This window comes from Saccoglossus kowalevskii, chromosome 19, assembly GCF_978046115.1.
Source record: "Saccoglossus kowalevskii chromosome 19, keSacKowa6.1, whole genome shotgun sequence".
NCBI lineage: Eukaryota > Metazoa > Hemichordata > Enteropneusta > Harrimaniidae > Saccoglossus > Saccoglossus kowalevskii.
The window spans coordinates 192,528-206,445 of NC_140659.1; the positions used below are offsets into that span (position 1 = coordinate 192,528).

At 35.7% G+C, this 13,918-nt stretch overlaps 1 protein-coding gene across 6 annotated transcripts in view; it reads right to left on the minus strand.

Moving 5' to 3' along the window:
- The window catches only part of LOC102801418 (centriolin-like), a 204,129-nt gene that overhangs the window by 65,162 nt on the left and 125,049 nt on the right, over positions 1 to 13,918 (minus strand). For all 6 annotated transcript variants that reach the window (XM_085493889.1, XM_085493887.1, XM_085493886.1 and 3 more), the window contains 3 exons: positions 13,055 to 13,251; positions 12,647 to 12,842; positions 11,934 to 12,196 (listed from right to left, as the gene is read on the minus strand). In XM_085493889.1, coding sequence (XP_085350015.1) covers positions 11,934 to 12,196; positions 12,647 to 12,842; positions 13,055 to 13,251 — 656 coding nt within the window. The remainder of the gene's footprint in view (positions 1 to 11,933; positions 12,197 to 12,646; positions 12,843 to 13,054; positions 13,252 to 13,918) is intronic.

The window sequence follows — 13,918 nt, forward strand, 5'->3', positions numbered from 1 at the left end:
TACATTTTTACTACAACATGAAATTTATGGAAAAGTTGCTCAAATGGATGAATTTCACTGAGCAACTTGGTCATCTCACTGAGCAAGTTGTGTGCAAATGAGGCTTAAAGGGAACACTTGCCCCATGTGACTATCAAATCCATTTGTGTCAGGGAAGACCAGGGTAGATATCCAATTTGAATAAAAATAATGATTGCACAAATAAAATACTGGCATAGACCACGCATTCGTCCACTATGAAAACAATATGTAATTTAGCTATTAAGTTGCATATGCAAATCATCCACACTAGCAACATGACATGCAGATTACATCAAATCTGTTGAGATGTTAATGAGGTAACCCCAATTTAGGGAATAAATAATATGTAAATTAGCTAATTTACATGTGCAAATTATTCCCAATAATATGACATGAAGATTACATCAATGTATATGCCTACCAAATTTGATCCAAACCTGTTAAGTAATTTAAGAAATACTTCAAATTTAGCAAAAACAATATGCTATTGCCAATTTACATATGCAAATTAACCCCAATAGTACTATGGCACACAGATTACATCAATGTACACAACACACTATTAAAATGGCAGAGGAAACGATAAATTCACGCTACTTACCAGGAATTGAGCGAGAGTGAACTACTTCCGGGTCGCAACCAATCATGTCAAAAAATTACCAATCACGATTCTTGTACTTAAAGAGTTCAGTGAGTCGTCTGTCTTGACATCACATGCGATGAAAGCTGGCTGGATGGAGCTGTTTTTCGAAAAAGAAATGAAATTTCCCCCTCTCTGGCATTATTTAACAAGCAGCCTGGCGGCTGAGATAGCTCCACTGTTAGCAATGCACATTGCAATTAAAGAACAGAAGATATCATTAGAAAATGAACAATATGTATAGTATCAAAGCAACAGGACATGCTGTTTTTAACAAGAATTCAAAAATATCACTTTTGACCAAAAATAATCATAAAAATTAGATAATTGAAGATATCACCACGAAATTAACAAATCTGAAATAGGTCCACATGTAGTACCTATATATGTAATATAAAAGCAATCTGACTTGCTGTTTTCATCAAGAAGTCGAAAATATCACTTTTTTACCAAAAATTAAAAAAATATTAACTAAAATTAGAGAATTGAAGATAACATTACAAAATGAACAAATCTGAAAGAGGTCCACATTTAGTACCTGTATATGTATTATCTCAAAGCAATTGGACTTGCAGTTTTTAACAAGTAGTCGAAAATATCACTTTTTACCAAAAATGACAAAAATATTCACCAAAATTAGAGAATTAAAGATATCATTACAAAACGAACAAATCTGAGAGAGGTCCACATGTAGTACTTATATATGTAATATCAAAGCAATTGGATTTGCGTTTTTTAACAAGAAGTCAAAAATATCACTATTTACCAAAAATGACAAAAATATTCCCAAAAATTAGAGAATTGCTGATATATGATATCTACCCAAGGTATACACCAAGTATCAAAGCATTCAGGCTTGTAGTTTCCAAGAAGAAGTCGAAAAAATAAAACATTGGCACAGACCATGACGACGGACGACAAAGGACAATCACTCATATGATAAAGTCGACAAAGTCGACAGCGGGGCTAATAAAAGTACATTAGTCTTTACAAGTTTTGGATATATATCAACATAATGCTATCGTCGACGCTCAAGTTTGTTTTTTTCTTCAAAATGTTTAATTTGAAAACGTCAAGTTGACAACATCGAGTCTCGTTACGATCTTTTTTATGATTCACGGAGCCAAGATAACAATGTCAGTATTCCATTTACCAACTGACATGATTGACCGCATTACGATTTCATGTGCATTCGCACAGACCATTCACGCTAAGGCGATGCGAGGGTACTCAGTGCAATGTCACACTATCAGCACTGGTTTAATATTTTCTCAGTGACACACCGTAAAATGCACTCCATGATGCAAGACACCCGGAATATGCTAGGAGTTATTACTAGCATTGTATCGAGGTTAACCTTGAACACACGTTTCTGTACCTAAGTATTTATTCCTTCGTGATTCAATGAATAGCGGTATGTGGTTCATAGCTCTTTTGTCACCACCCGACTTTTTTATTGCTCGACGGTATTTGTCAGTCTTACAAAAGAGCTACGAAACCGCAGCTATAAATATATTCGCTGGTTGTTGCCTGTCAGTGCCCAGTTCGTGCAATAAAACAACACAGCAATAAAACAACAAGTGTTCAATTCGTCCAATAACACACACTACTTTATTAATTAAGACAGTGCCATGTAATCACAAATACACATCACGCATTGTATTCTATCAAAACAATTATTATACTGTAATTTTCATAGCGAAATTTGAGACATCGAATCACACTGCCATATCATCCAATGGTCGTTTTATGCGTAACTGCGCATACATGATAAATTCAAATTAGTACTATTTTCTATCATTAAACAAATAATTTATGCGATAAACCATCACAACATACATGAACACATCAAATAATATACATTCTTTATTATGAAACTACAATTTGATAAGAGAAGTGTGTATCAGAAAATAACACAAAATGTTTACTATGCAAATTGTGCCACTCACCATGTATGGTAATTGGACAGAGATTACCTACACTGGGAAAACCTGATTTGGGGGCGGGGGCAAAAATTAATTTTAAAATGATTCAAGCCAAATAAAAAAAAAATGCCCTGAAGATATTCACACACGCTATCATAATCCAAAGTTTCAGAAAAATAGACTGAAGGGTTTTTGAGATATCTTTGTCTACAGCACACTGTCTACGGCACATAGCCTAAGATTGTGATAGCATTAGTCCCTTGGTCCAAAAAACTAAAAAACATATAGGTTCAATTATCAGCCAATCAGGGTTAGGGTAAGGAAGGCCTAGCATGAATATGAAACACCCTTATTCATGTACAACAGAACAGTACAGTACACCCCTATATATATATATATATATATATATATATATACACACACAACAGAACAACACAGTACATCCCTATACATTTACAACAGTACAGTACAGTACACGCCTATACATATACAAAAGTACAGTACACACCTATACATTTACAACAGTACAGTACACTCCTAAACATTTACAACAGTACAGTGAAGTATGTACGATCTAGAAATAGTGCTGTATGCGAGTACCAAGTTGCGAGTCGCAACTAGCAAAATATGTCATATGCTAGTGGTAAAAACGGCATATGCGAGTGGTAAAATGTATCGTATGCTAGAAGCAAAAAAGCCCTATGCGAGGGGTAATACAAAGGCTTGTAACGTTTGCTTATAACAACGTACGTTCAATTGTGTTTTATCACAGTAAAATCAAATATTTACCATGGTTATGAAATGATGTGTACATGGTTGGTTAAGATTGGCATGATGCTGTATCAAAAAGTTCGTTCAGTCGTTTGCAAAGAATCTATGTTTGCTCTTCACGAAATTGCACAGGAAACGTGAAAGCACAATAATTTAATAAACGGCCATGACCAGCCAGCACACTCCGCATAACATGTGAAAATTGTTTTTTCTTTCGGTAAAATTAGTATGAACCCGTAGTCAGTGATTAAAGAATCATAGAATTATAATTGTACTTAGTAACGGGTGCATGTTCACCGAAGGGTCACAGAATTCTTGTGTCACGCGCCGCCGTTTAAATGAAGACAATGACAGGTTTCAAAAGTAGTCACACCTCGGAGAGGTGTTAAATTTGCCACAACCCAAGTGTTAACTAGCACACAATTCCATAATACATAGTATATAATAAAGAAATAAAGTGCATGTTGAGTGATAAGTTTACGAGACGTCCCTCACACATGGAATGTATTTACACGCAAATCGGATCAAATTTGAATTGAAACGAATTGAAACAAAGAAGTGTCTGCTGTTGCTTGGTCAGGATAGAGAGACAATTTTCATGGGTAAATGCTTGTAGAAGACTTAGCCTCAATGCTCCAAATACTTCGACCTAACCACTTTATTTGTACAAGTAGAAAAAGTGTTATGTTTCGTTAAAATAAGCATGGACATGTTAGCATTGAAATAATCATAGAAGTACAGTTATCATCAGTACAAGTAGACTCGCTGAACAGGAACTCACACGCGAGTCAATGGAAACAATGGCTGGTTTCAAAGCAATTTTGTCTCAGACAAGACATGGACAACAAACTCGCTGTTTTGCTGATTAGGAATAACGTGATGCTAATTTCGTGGTATTTCAACAGCTTTGTAATGAAGTACAGGCCCTCAGCTAAATCCTCCTATAAACTGTTGATTCTGTCGACCAATGGGAACGCACGTTTCAACCAGACTACTTGGACCTTGGACATTTGCGAGACGTAACAACAAAAAACGCAGCCAGTGATACATTTCGAAAATAAAAATACAAAATAAACGCAATCAGAGGCGCCGACCACACGCGTTGGAAATAAACTGCATTGTGACACAGTATCACTAGCCTCTTTCACTCACGCAATATAATTATGCTATTTCCCAACGCACTTATATTTAATACATTGATACATTGACGAAAAACACCACAAGAAAAATGTCAACTAATAATACGCAATTATCCAGGCAGTACTAGAAATTATTGCTGATGCTAATCATGTTTTGTATTGGAAAGTTGGATACTTAAACATGAAGTCCCTGGGCATGTAGTAATAATAATAACAAGTAACCTGTAGAATACTGTGTGGGTAATATTTTTTATATTGATTTTTGTTGCATTTGCAGCAAATAGTTACCAAACAATGAGAAATCTATAGGATTGAATATACCCCACAGCTGGCTTCACATGCATTGTTCATAGTTCATATGGTGCTTACACCAGGATTTAATTACATGTACAGCACCTAGGCGGTATGTGGTTACAGCTTAATGTTCCGAATAATCGCAAGAAATTGAGATGACAATAGAAATTCATTAAAGACTGGCACTCCCATGCAATTAACAGCGAGTGAAATTCCTAGGATTGAAACATATATTTTGAAGTCACTAGTGTAGGCAACGAATAACTGCAAGTTGACATAAAGACGAGGTAGTTTATTTAATCAGTGGTCAACTAGAGGCTGAAATTATAATTAATTTGTTTATTTCAATTTCTCCTGACGTCAAATAGAATACACTGGTGAAACACGGAGGTAACTGTGGGTGAAAGGATGTTTTGGGGTGTAGTTTACATTGTATATGGAGTGGTAGGGTCGGGTGTAATGTGTTCATTTTCAACTATTATGAAGTCACGTAGAATTTCACATAATTTATTTTTGCTGACATGTTTTCAAGCATTACATGTGAATCCAATTTTCACTGCGCTGTGTCTCAATAGAGTATGCGGGAAATGGCATATGCTGCCGTACTTTCACGAGCGAGGCCACGGGGAGGGTGTGGGGTTCTGTTATTACACATATGTCCCATATTTGATTATTTCATATTAAAAAAAGAACGTGCAACAAACCGGGATAGAAATTTAGGTCGGGGAACCCAATTCGCCCATTAATATGCTCCAAGACAGTGCTGCGACCTAGCAACGCTTGTCAGTGTAGAACGCGCGTCGCTGTACGTGTGAAAATAAAATAATCAGACGTCTAATTTGAGTCATTGTCAGAATAAATAACTCGTGGATGTTTAAGCGCGGTGGTCGTAGCGCAGCGCGTGTTCGAATTTCATGTAAATAAGCAATGTATTTTACACGCGTTATATACGTCGCTATGAGTCCCATATCGAACAGGACGCGACACGACGACTGTCGCCCTTTAGTTGGGACCACGACAGAAGCAGAACTTAAACTGGGCGAATACGATACACGGTTTATGTTGAAGTTAAAAGTTCCTCCACAGATCTGTGCATTGGCAAACATGCCGTGCAACTGCGGTACTCCACTGACGGAATGACTTTCGTTGACATCGGTCGTCGCTGACTCGTGAGCTGCACACTACAACTTCGTTTGTGATGTTGCTTGCTGGTCGTGGATAGACTGAGTCTTGGTTACCGGTTAAATGTTGCTAATTTGGCGTTGGTAATCTTTATATGGAACCGAGTAACGCCGCAACGTTGCCAGCAGAAACCTCATGGTATATCGATGTTGATGGTTGCGGCTCCATATTAATCGGAGATTTTACTGCGGGTCCAGGCAGCGGGTGGATCTTCCAAGAGCCCTTCAATATTTATAAAACTCAGTTTCCAGGTGGTCAACAAACATTAAGTTCTCCCAATCCTAGTATTCTATGTGATGTACATCTAACATGCCAAAAATGCTGGTGAACGATTTGAACCTGACAAAAATACCTGAAATAAATACCAGGAAGGGGAGAGGGTAAAAAAAAAGTTACCGGTATATAACATTTCATTATTCAATAATTTATTAAAATACATAAGTTTGTCCAACTCCCTGTGATACAACACCTCAGACATAGCTCATTGTACTCGGCTTGAGTGTGGGCAAAAAGTTACTATTTGAATTTTTGATATCTTTTTTCATTAATGAGAAAGTTGACCCCGAAGTTAGAGTAACTGTTCAGCAGGAATCGCTTTTTAACTCTTCTGCGATTTTTTTTTGGCTTGGCAGATTTTGTTCATACTTGACAGGCAGGTCGTACCATCACTAATTGGAAAAACAATCCTGACCCACCGCTACCATGGCAACAGCCAAAATCTGTTTTTTGAATACTTTCGCCAAATTTATTGCCTCCTACCAGTCTTGTAATAGCAGTGCCCAAATGATCATGCCTTTTATTCTGGCTACGTTGCGCACTGGTAAAAGATCAACGGCGCCGACATTGTTACCACTGTCAACGTAATCCCAATGCAACTTTGAACTTTGAATAAAATGTAAATGCTACCTCCAATCTAGAAAATACTATGCAAAACGGTTGGAAATAATACATTTAACGGCTGAATACGTCCTAACAACAAAATAAAGTGACTTCTAATGACTGCCATGTTATTTTGCGAACCTCGTATAAGGTGCCCGGTTTTAGTTATAAACAGACGTTAGCTTCACGTTCATGTCCTACCATGATAACAGCCGGAAACATATTGCTTGTTTTTTACCGGTTTTCATTGGCAACCGAAGTATTTTTATTTTGTAAACAAATTTTCGTCTGCTATTTTTATTCAGTTCAAATCGTTCAGCAACATTTTTGGCATATTAGGTGTACATCACATGGAATACTACGATTGAGAGAACTTGATGTATGTTGACTGAGTTTTATCATAGTACGAAGTACCAGGAGGTTTCTGCTGGCGACGTTGCGGCGTTACTCAGTTCCATATAAAGATTACCAACGTCAAATGAGCAACATTTGACTGGTAATCAAGATTCATTTAATCCATGGCTAACAAGCAACATCACAAGCGAAGTTGTAGCATGCAGTACGAGTAAGTCATCCCGTCAGTAGAGTACCACAGTAACACGGCATGTTTGCCATCAGCATTGTATTCAAACGAATCACGTGGTGTGCCGTTCTCATTCAAACCCGGGATTCGATCAATAGGGGAGTCCCAGTAAAACAAGCAGCCTATCGGCTGAGATAGCTCCGCTGTTAGCAATGCACATTTCAATTAAAGAACTGAAGACATCATTAGAAAATGAACAATATGAATAGTGTCAAAGCAATCGGACTTGCAGTTTTTAACAAGAAGTCGAAAATATCACTTTTTACCAAAAATAACAAAAATATTCACCAAAATAAATTAATTAGAGAATTGAAGATATCATCACAAAATGAACAAATCTGAGAGAGGTCCACATGTAGTACCTATATATGTAATATCAAAGCAATCGGACTTACAGTTTTCAACAAGAAGTCGAAGATATCACTTTTTACCAAAAATGACAAAAATATTCACCAAAATTAGAGAACTGAAGATATCATCACAAAATGAACAAATCTGAGAAAGGTCTACATGTAGTATCTATATATGTAATATCAAAGCAATTGAACTATTGGTTTTTAACAAGAAGTCGAAAATATCACTTTTTACCAAAAATTACAAAAATATTCACCAAAATTAGAGAATTGAAGATATCATCACAAAATGAACAAATCTGAGAGAGGTCCACATGTAGTACCTATATATGTAATATCAAAGCAATCGAATTTGCGGTTTTTAACAAGAAGTCGAAAATATCATTTTTTACCAAAAATGACAAAAATATTCACCAAAATTAGAGAATTGAAAATATCATCACGAAATGAACAAATCTGAGAGAGGTTCACATGTAGTACCTATATATGTAGTATCAAAGCAATTGGACTTGCGGTTTTTAACAAGAAGTCGAAAATATCACTTTTTACCAAAAAAGACAAAAATATTCACCAAAATTAGAGAATTAAAGATATCATTACAAAATGAACAAATCTGAGAGAGGTCCACATGTAGTACCTATATATGTAATATCAAAGCAATTGCACTTGCGGTTTTTAACAAGAAGTCGAAAATATCACTTTTTACCAAAAATGACAAAAATATTCACCAAAATTAGAAAATTGAAGATATCAACATGAAATGAACAAATCTAAGAGAGGTCTACCCAAGGTACATATACACCAAGTATCAAAGCATTCAGGCTTGTAGTTTTCAAGAAGAAGTCGAAAAAGTAAAACATTGACACGGACGACGGACGACGACGACGGACGACGATGGACAATCACTCATATGATAAGCTCCGCTCGACAAAGTCGACAGCGGAGCTAAAAAAACACATTGCAAATCATGCAAGTTCAACATTTTCAAACCAATATACTAAAACAGAAATGCTCAGAGATGCAAAAGAAGGATAGATATTACTTTTCACTATACACATCTCTGTTGATACTATCCCTCACATATTCTACTCCCAAGTACTCCTGCGTAAAATGGACTAGCCTCTTTTCATGTTGACATTCAGAGTAAAATCATGTGACAGGCTGTTAAAATTGGCTGTTGCATACTCTTTCGCCGGTCTGGAAAATGTGTTTAATTAGCTCACATTCAAGCAACAATGCAGATTTCCCAGTGGGAGTGAGACTATTCGACTCTGCCACTAAAAAATAGGGGTGTTTTCAGCAAAAAACGAATAACCCTGGAATACACACAATATACTGAATTTCGGAACAAATCGTGCATTACATACAGCAGCAGAATACCACAGAAATATCAGACGAAACATGAAAACACTATATATTGTATTTCAGCCTGAACCCTCTATATTGCAATTCAAGGAATTAACCCCATATGTGCATCCATTTCCCACCTTGGTATCACCCACCCCTGAAAACAAACTCTTATTACCACGCTGAAGCATTTGGTAATAACTTTATTGCCCCGTGTAAAAAGATTTACATAGGATAAGTACAGCAAAAAAGAGTTTTAAAATAATAACAAGATATATGTAAGAATTGTACAAAAAACAATACAAAAGGACTTAACTCGTATTTAAATGTTAAATAATTTTTTGTGTTGTGTAAATATAATTGGCAAGTTCTATAATTATGCAAATAAAATGGTTAGGTTGAAGTATTTGGGGCATTGAGGCTAAGTCTTCGACTAGCATTTACCCATGAAAATTGTCTCTCTATCCTGACCAAGCAACGGCAGACGCTTCTTTGTTTCAATTTGTTTCAATTCAAATTTGATCCGGGTTGCGTGTAGATACATTCCATGTGTGAGGGACATCTCGTCACTATGTATTATGGAATTGTGTGCTAGTTAACAATTGGGTTGTGGCAACTCCTATATATTTACAAGAGTACAGTACACGCCTATACATGTACAACAGTACAGTACACTCCTATACATGTACAACAGTACAGTACACTCCTATACATTTACAACAGTACAGTACACTCCTATACATTTACAACAGTACAGTACACGCCTATACATTTACAACAGTACAGTACACTCCTATACATTTACAACAGTACAGTACACTCCTATACATTTACAAGAGTACAGTACACGCCTATACATGTACAACAGTACAGTACACTCCTATACATTTACAACAGAACAGTACACCCCTATACATTTACAACAGAACAGTACACCCCTATACATTTACAACAGTACAGTACACTCTTATACATTTACAACAGTACAGTACACTCCTATACATTTACAACAGTACAGTACACTCCTATACATTTACAACAGTACAGTACACTCCTATACATTTACAACAGTACAGTACACTCCTATACATTTACAACAGTACAGTACACTCCTATACATTTACAACAGTACAGTACACTCCTATACATTTACAACAGTACAGTACACCCCTATACATTTACAACAGTACAGTACACGCCTATACATATACAACAGTACAGTACACTCCTATGCATTTACAACAGAACAGTACACCCCTATACATTTTCAACAGTACAGTACACTCCTATACATATACAACAGAAGAGTACACCCTATACATTTACAACAGTACAGTACACTCCTATACATTTACAAGAGTACAGTACACTCCTATACATTTACAACAGTACAGTATACCCCGATACATATACAACAGAACAGTACACCCCTATACATATACAACAGAACAGAACACCCTTATACATATACATATACATATACATATACATATACAACAGAACAGTATACCCTTATTGTAATATATTAAGAATGACAATTATGCTAGGGAGTCAGTAGTTCATTGTAGTATGTTATGAATGACAATTGTGCTGGGGAGATTTTGGGAGTACGGGCAGTCTGGAATAAAGCTTGGACGTAGCCACACGTGTTGCAACAGTGTTTGTCTTTATTGACTCACAAACATTACACTTATACATATACAACAGAACAGTACACCCCTATACATATACAACAGAACAGAACAGTATACCCTTATACATATACAGCAGAACAGTATACCCCCATACATATACAACAGAACAGTCCACCCTTGTACATACACAACAGAACAGTATACCCCCATACATATACAACAGAACAGTCCACCCTTGTACATACACAACAGAACAGTATACCCCTATACATATACAACAGAACAGAATACCCTTATACATATACAACAGAACAGTATACCCCTATACATATACAACAGAACAGAACAGTATACCCATATACATATACATATACAACATAACAGTATCCCCCTATAAGTATCCCAGGAATGTCATGCAGCTCAATGTATTTAAATCTCAATAACTTCTATGTATAGAACGGCTTCAATAGTATCATCGTAGGAAGAAAACATTCACACAACATTATTGATGAACAGTGTTTTTAGCATGTTTGTGCATTTATGTAATTTATATGTGCAATATCAATACTTATTATTCAAGAAGGAAGCAATTACCATAAAAGTCCTAATATAAACTGCGGTTTATATTACAATGTATCAATTTAAAAATTGGGATCAAAAGCTCAAGTTCGGGGTGTGGTTTATATTGCGCACATCTTGCAATCACTAAATTGGCGTATATATACATAGGCGCCACTCTAATTTAGGCGTCAGGGAAGAGTGAAAGGGCTTACCGGATTCTGCCGTAAATGAGCTATGGTAATTTGAACACGTTGGCATCATCAATCATTTTGATTGGTTAATTAGCGATTTAATAATTGTATTTTGCACATGAGGTTTGTTAATGTGATTTTTTTTGGAGAAAGATGCGCTGGGTGATATTGCAATGAAATTTTAGGCAGTGTTCTTTTTAATCCAGCAATAAAGAAAGGTATACAATTTGAGATTAGCTTCTGCAAGACATACCAAGACATAACAAGACATACCAAGACATACCAAGACATAACAAGACATACCAAGACATAACAAGACATACCAAGACATACCAAGACATAACAAGACATAACAAGACATAACAAGACATAACAAGACATACCAAGACATAACAAAATTTGTTTACACTTACCCAGATGATGTTCTCTGGTCAATTTCTTTGTACTCAGCATTACGACTAGATATAATTCTATTCATTTTACGAATTTCATCTTCTCTTGTTAATTTGACTTGGGTTAATTCTGTGATATCTGTCTGCAATCTGTTAAGTTCGTCCTCAGCTATGACAAGATGTTCTGCTGTTTCTTGTGCTCTTCTTTCTAGCTCCTCTGCATCTTGTCGAGTGTTGGTAAATTTCTGTACTGCATCATCATATCGATCAATGGTTTCCTTGGCCTTGGTGAAACATAAGAAGAATTAGAATCATTACTTAACAAGGAAGAGATATATTACGTCACAAGTTTAATAAATCAAAATCGTTATTTGTGTGTACATATCAACTCCTTAGCATGCCCTATACAGCATACGTTGATGCTTTTTTTAATTATATTTTTTATGCAAGGTTCCAATTCCCTGATATTTTTTGGGGTTGCTTTTGGAGCTCATTGCAAGTGCAAGCGCAAACCAGTCTCTCAAACCTAATAGTGTGTGTAAAATCCTGAGCAGGCTGTACTATATTGCTAACAGTCAGTCAGGAATCAAATCAAGAACTTCCCTGATACAAGGTGTACAACTGTACCAATCTTCATACTTCAGCTGTGATTCATCTGTCGTTATTATTATGTTTCATGTAACATGCTTCATAAATTTATATAAGTGGTTCATATTTTGATTTAAATGACTCACCTTTTGCCTTGCTTCTTTGAGATCAGCTTTACAGTCATGTAACAACCTATCAGCCTCTCTCAGCTCAGCACGTCTCTTACTCAGTGTCCTTTCTAAACAGTTTATCTCATCAACAACATCTTCTTTCCTTTGCGATGCTTCTTCATCATCTTCATTATCATCAACTTTGTATGTTTGTGCACCATGAAGAAAATCCCTAAAATTGAAGTACACATGAAAAATAGCACACAATCTGTGGTAATACATGACATCAGATTTGATGGTGTGATTTCAGTGCAATTGAGTACATAAAAGTATGTGGCAATTACCGGGTAATTTGCAATACTTCATTAGTGCAAAGCAATATAGTAACTTATATAACAGGGGACATGTATATTGCATTGCATAAAATTAATTGCTGAGACGAACCTTCTTTTTAATTCCTTTTCTCTAAAAGTTTTGAAATCATCTTTTTCTTTCTCTTTTGTTTTTCTCATCCTTTGTAATTCTTGCAGAGCCTCTTCCTTATCCTTTTTCAATTCTGCATCATCCTCTTTTAATCTCCGTAGTGTAGCTTTCTGTCGCTCCACTGCCAGATCCAATGCATCCAGCTCTTCTCGTTTCTCCTGACAAGAGAAAATATTTGAGTATCACAGTGGAACAAATTTTATGTGTACCACCACCAATAGCAATTTTAATACTATAAAATACTTTATTTTTGCTTGGAATTCATTTTCACTATATTCACTGAAGAAATGATTCAGTGAAAATAAAATCAAGCGAATATACTTTTTTTCCTATATTTTATATTTAACTCATCAAAAATCAGTGAAAATAAAATCCATGTAAAACACCAAAAAGTTCTTTTCAGTGAAAATTAATTCCAGCTAAAATAAAGTATTTCAAAGTACATGTTTCTTTTATGCAAATGCAACTTGAATCATCTCAGTATACATGCTCTCACTCAGTAGACATGCCTACAAATTACTTTCAAATATGTTTACATACAAGTCTCGTGTCAGAGCTTACATATGAAAACTCAGAATGATTAACCATTAAGTCAAATAGTGTAAGAAAATACAACTAGTTTCATTTGATGCTGGACCACTGAGATGTGCAGCTAATATTCTTAAGACATTTTCAGGATGTGGTAGAGTTATTTTCGTGAATTTTGCTTTTTTTGTTATTACTTTTGTAAAGTTATTGGGCTCATAATTTTAACAAAATTAAAACTGAAACACATCTAGTATACCTTTTTTTTAAAAAAATAAGAAAAACTACTTGTATAACGGG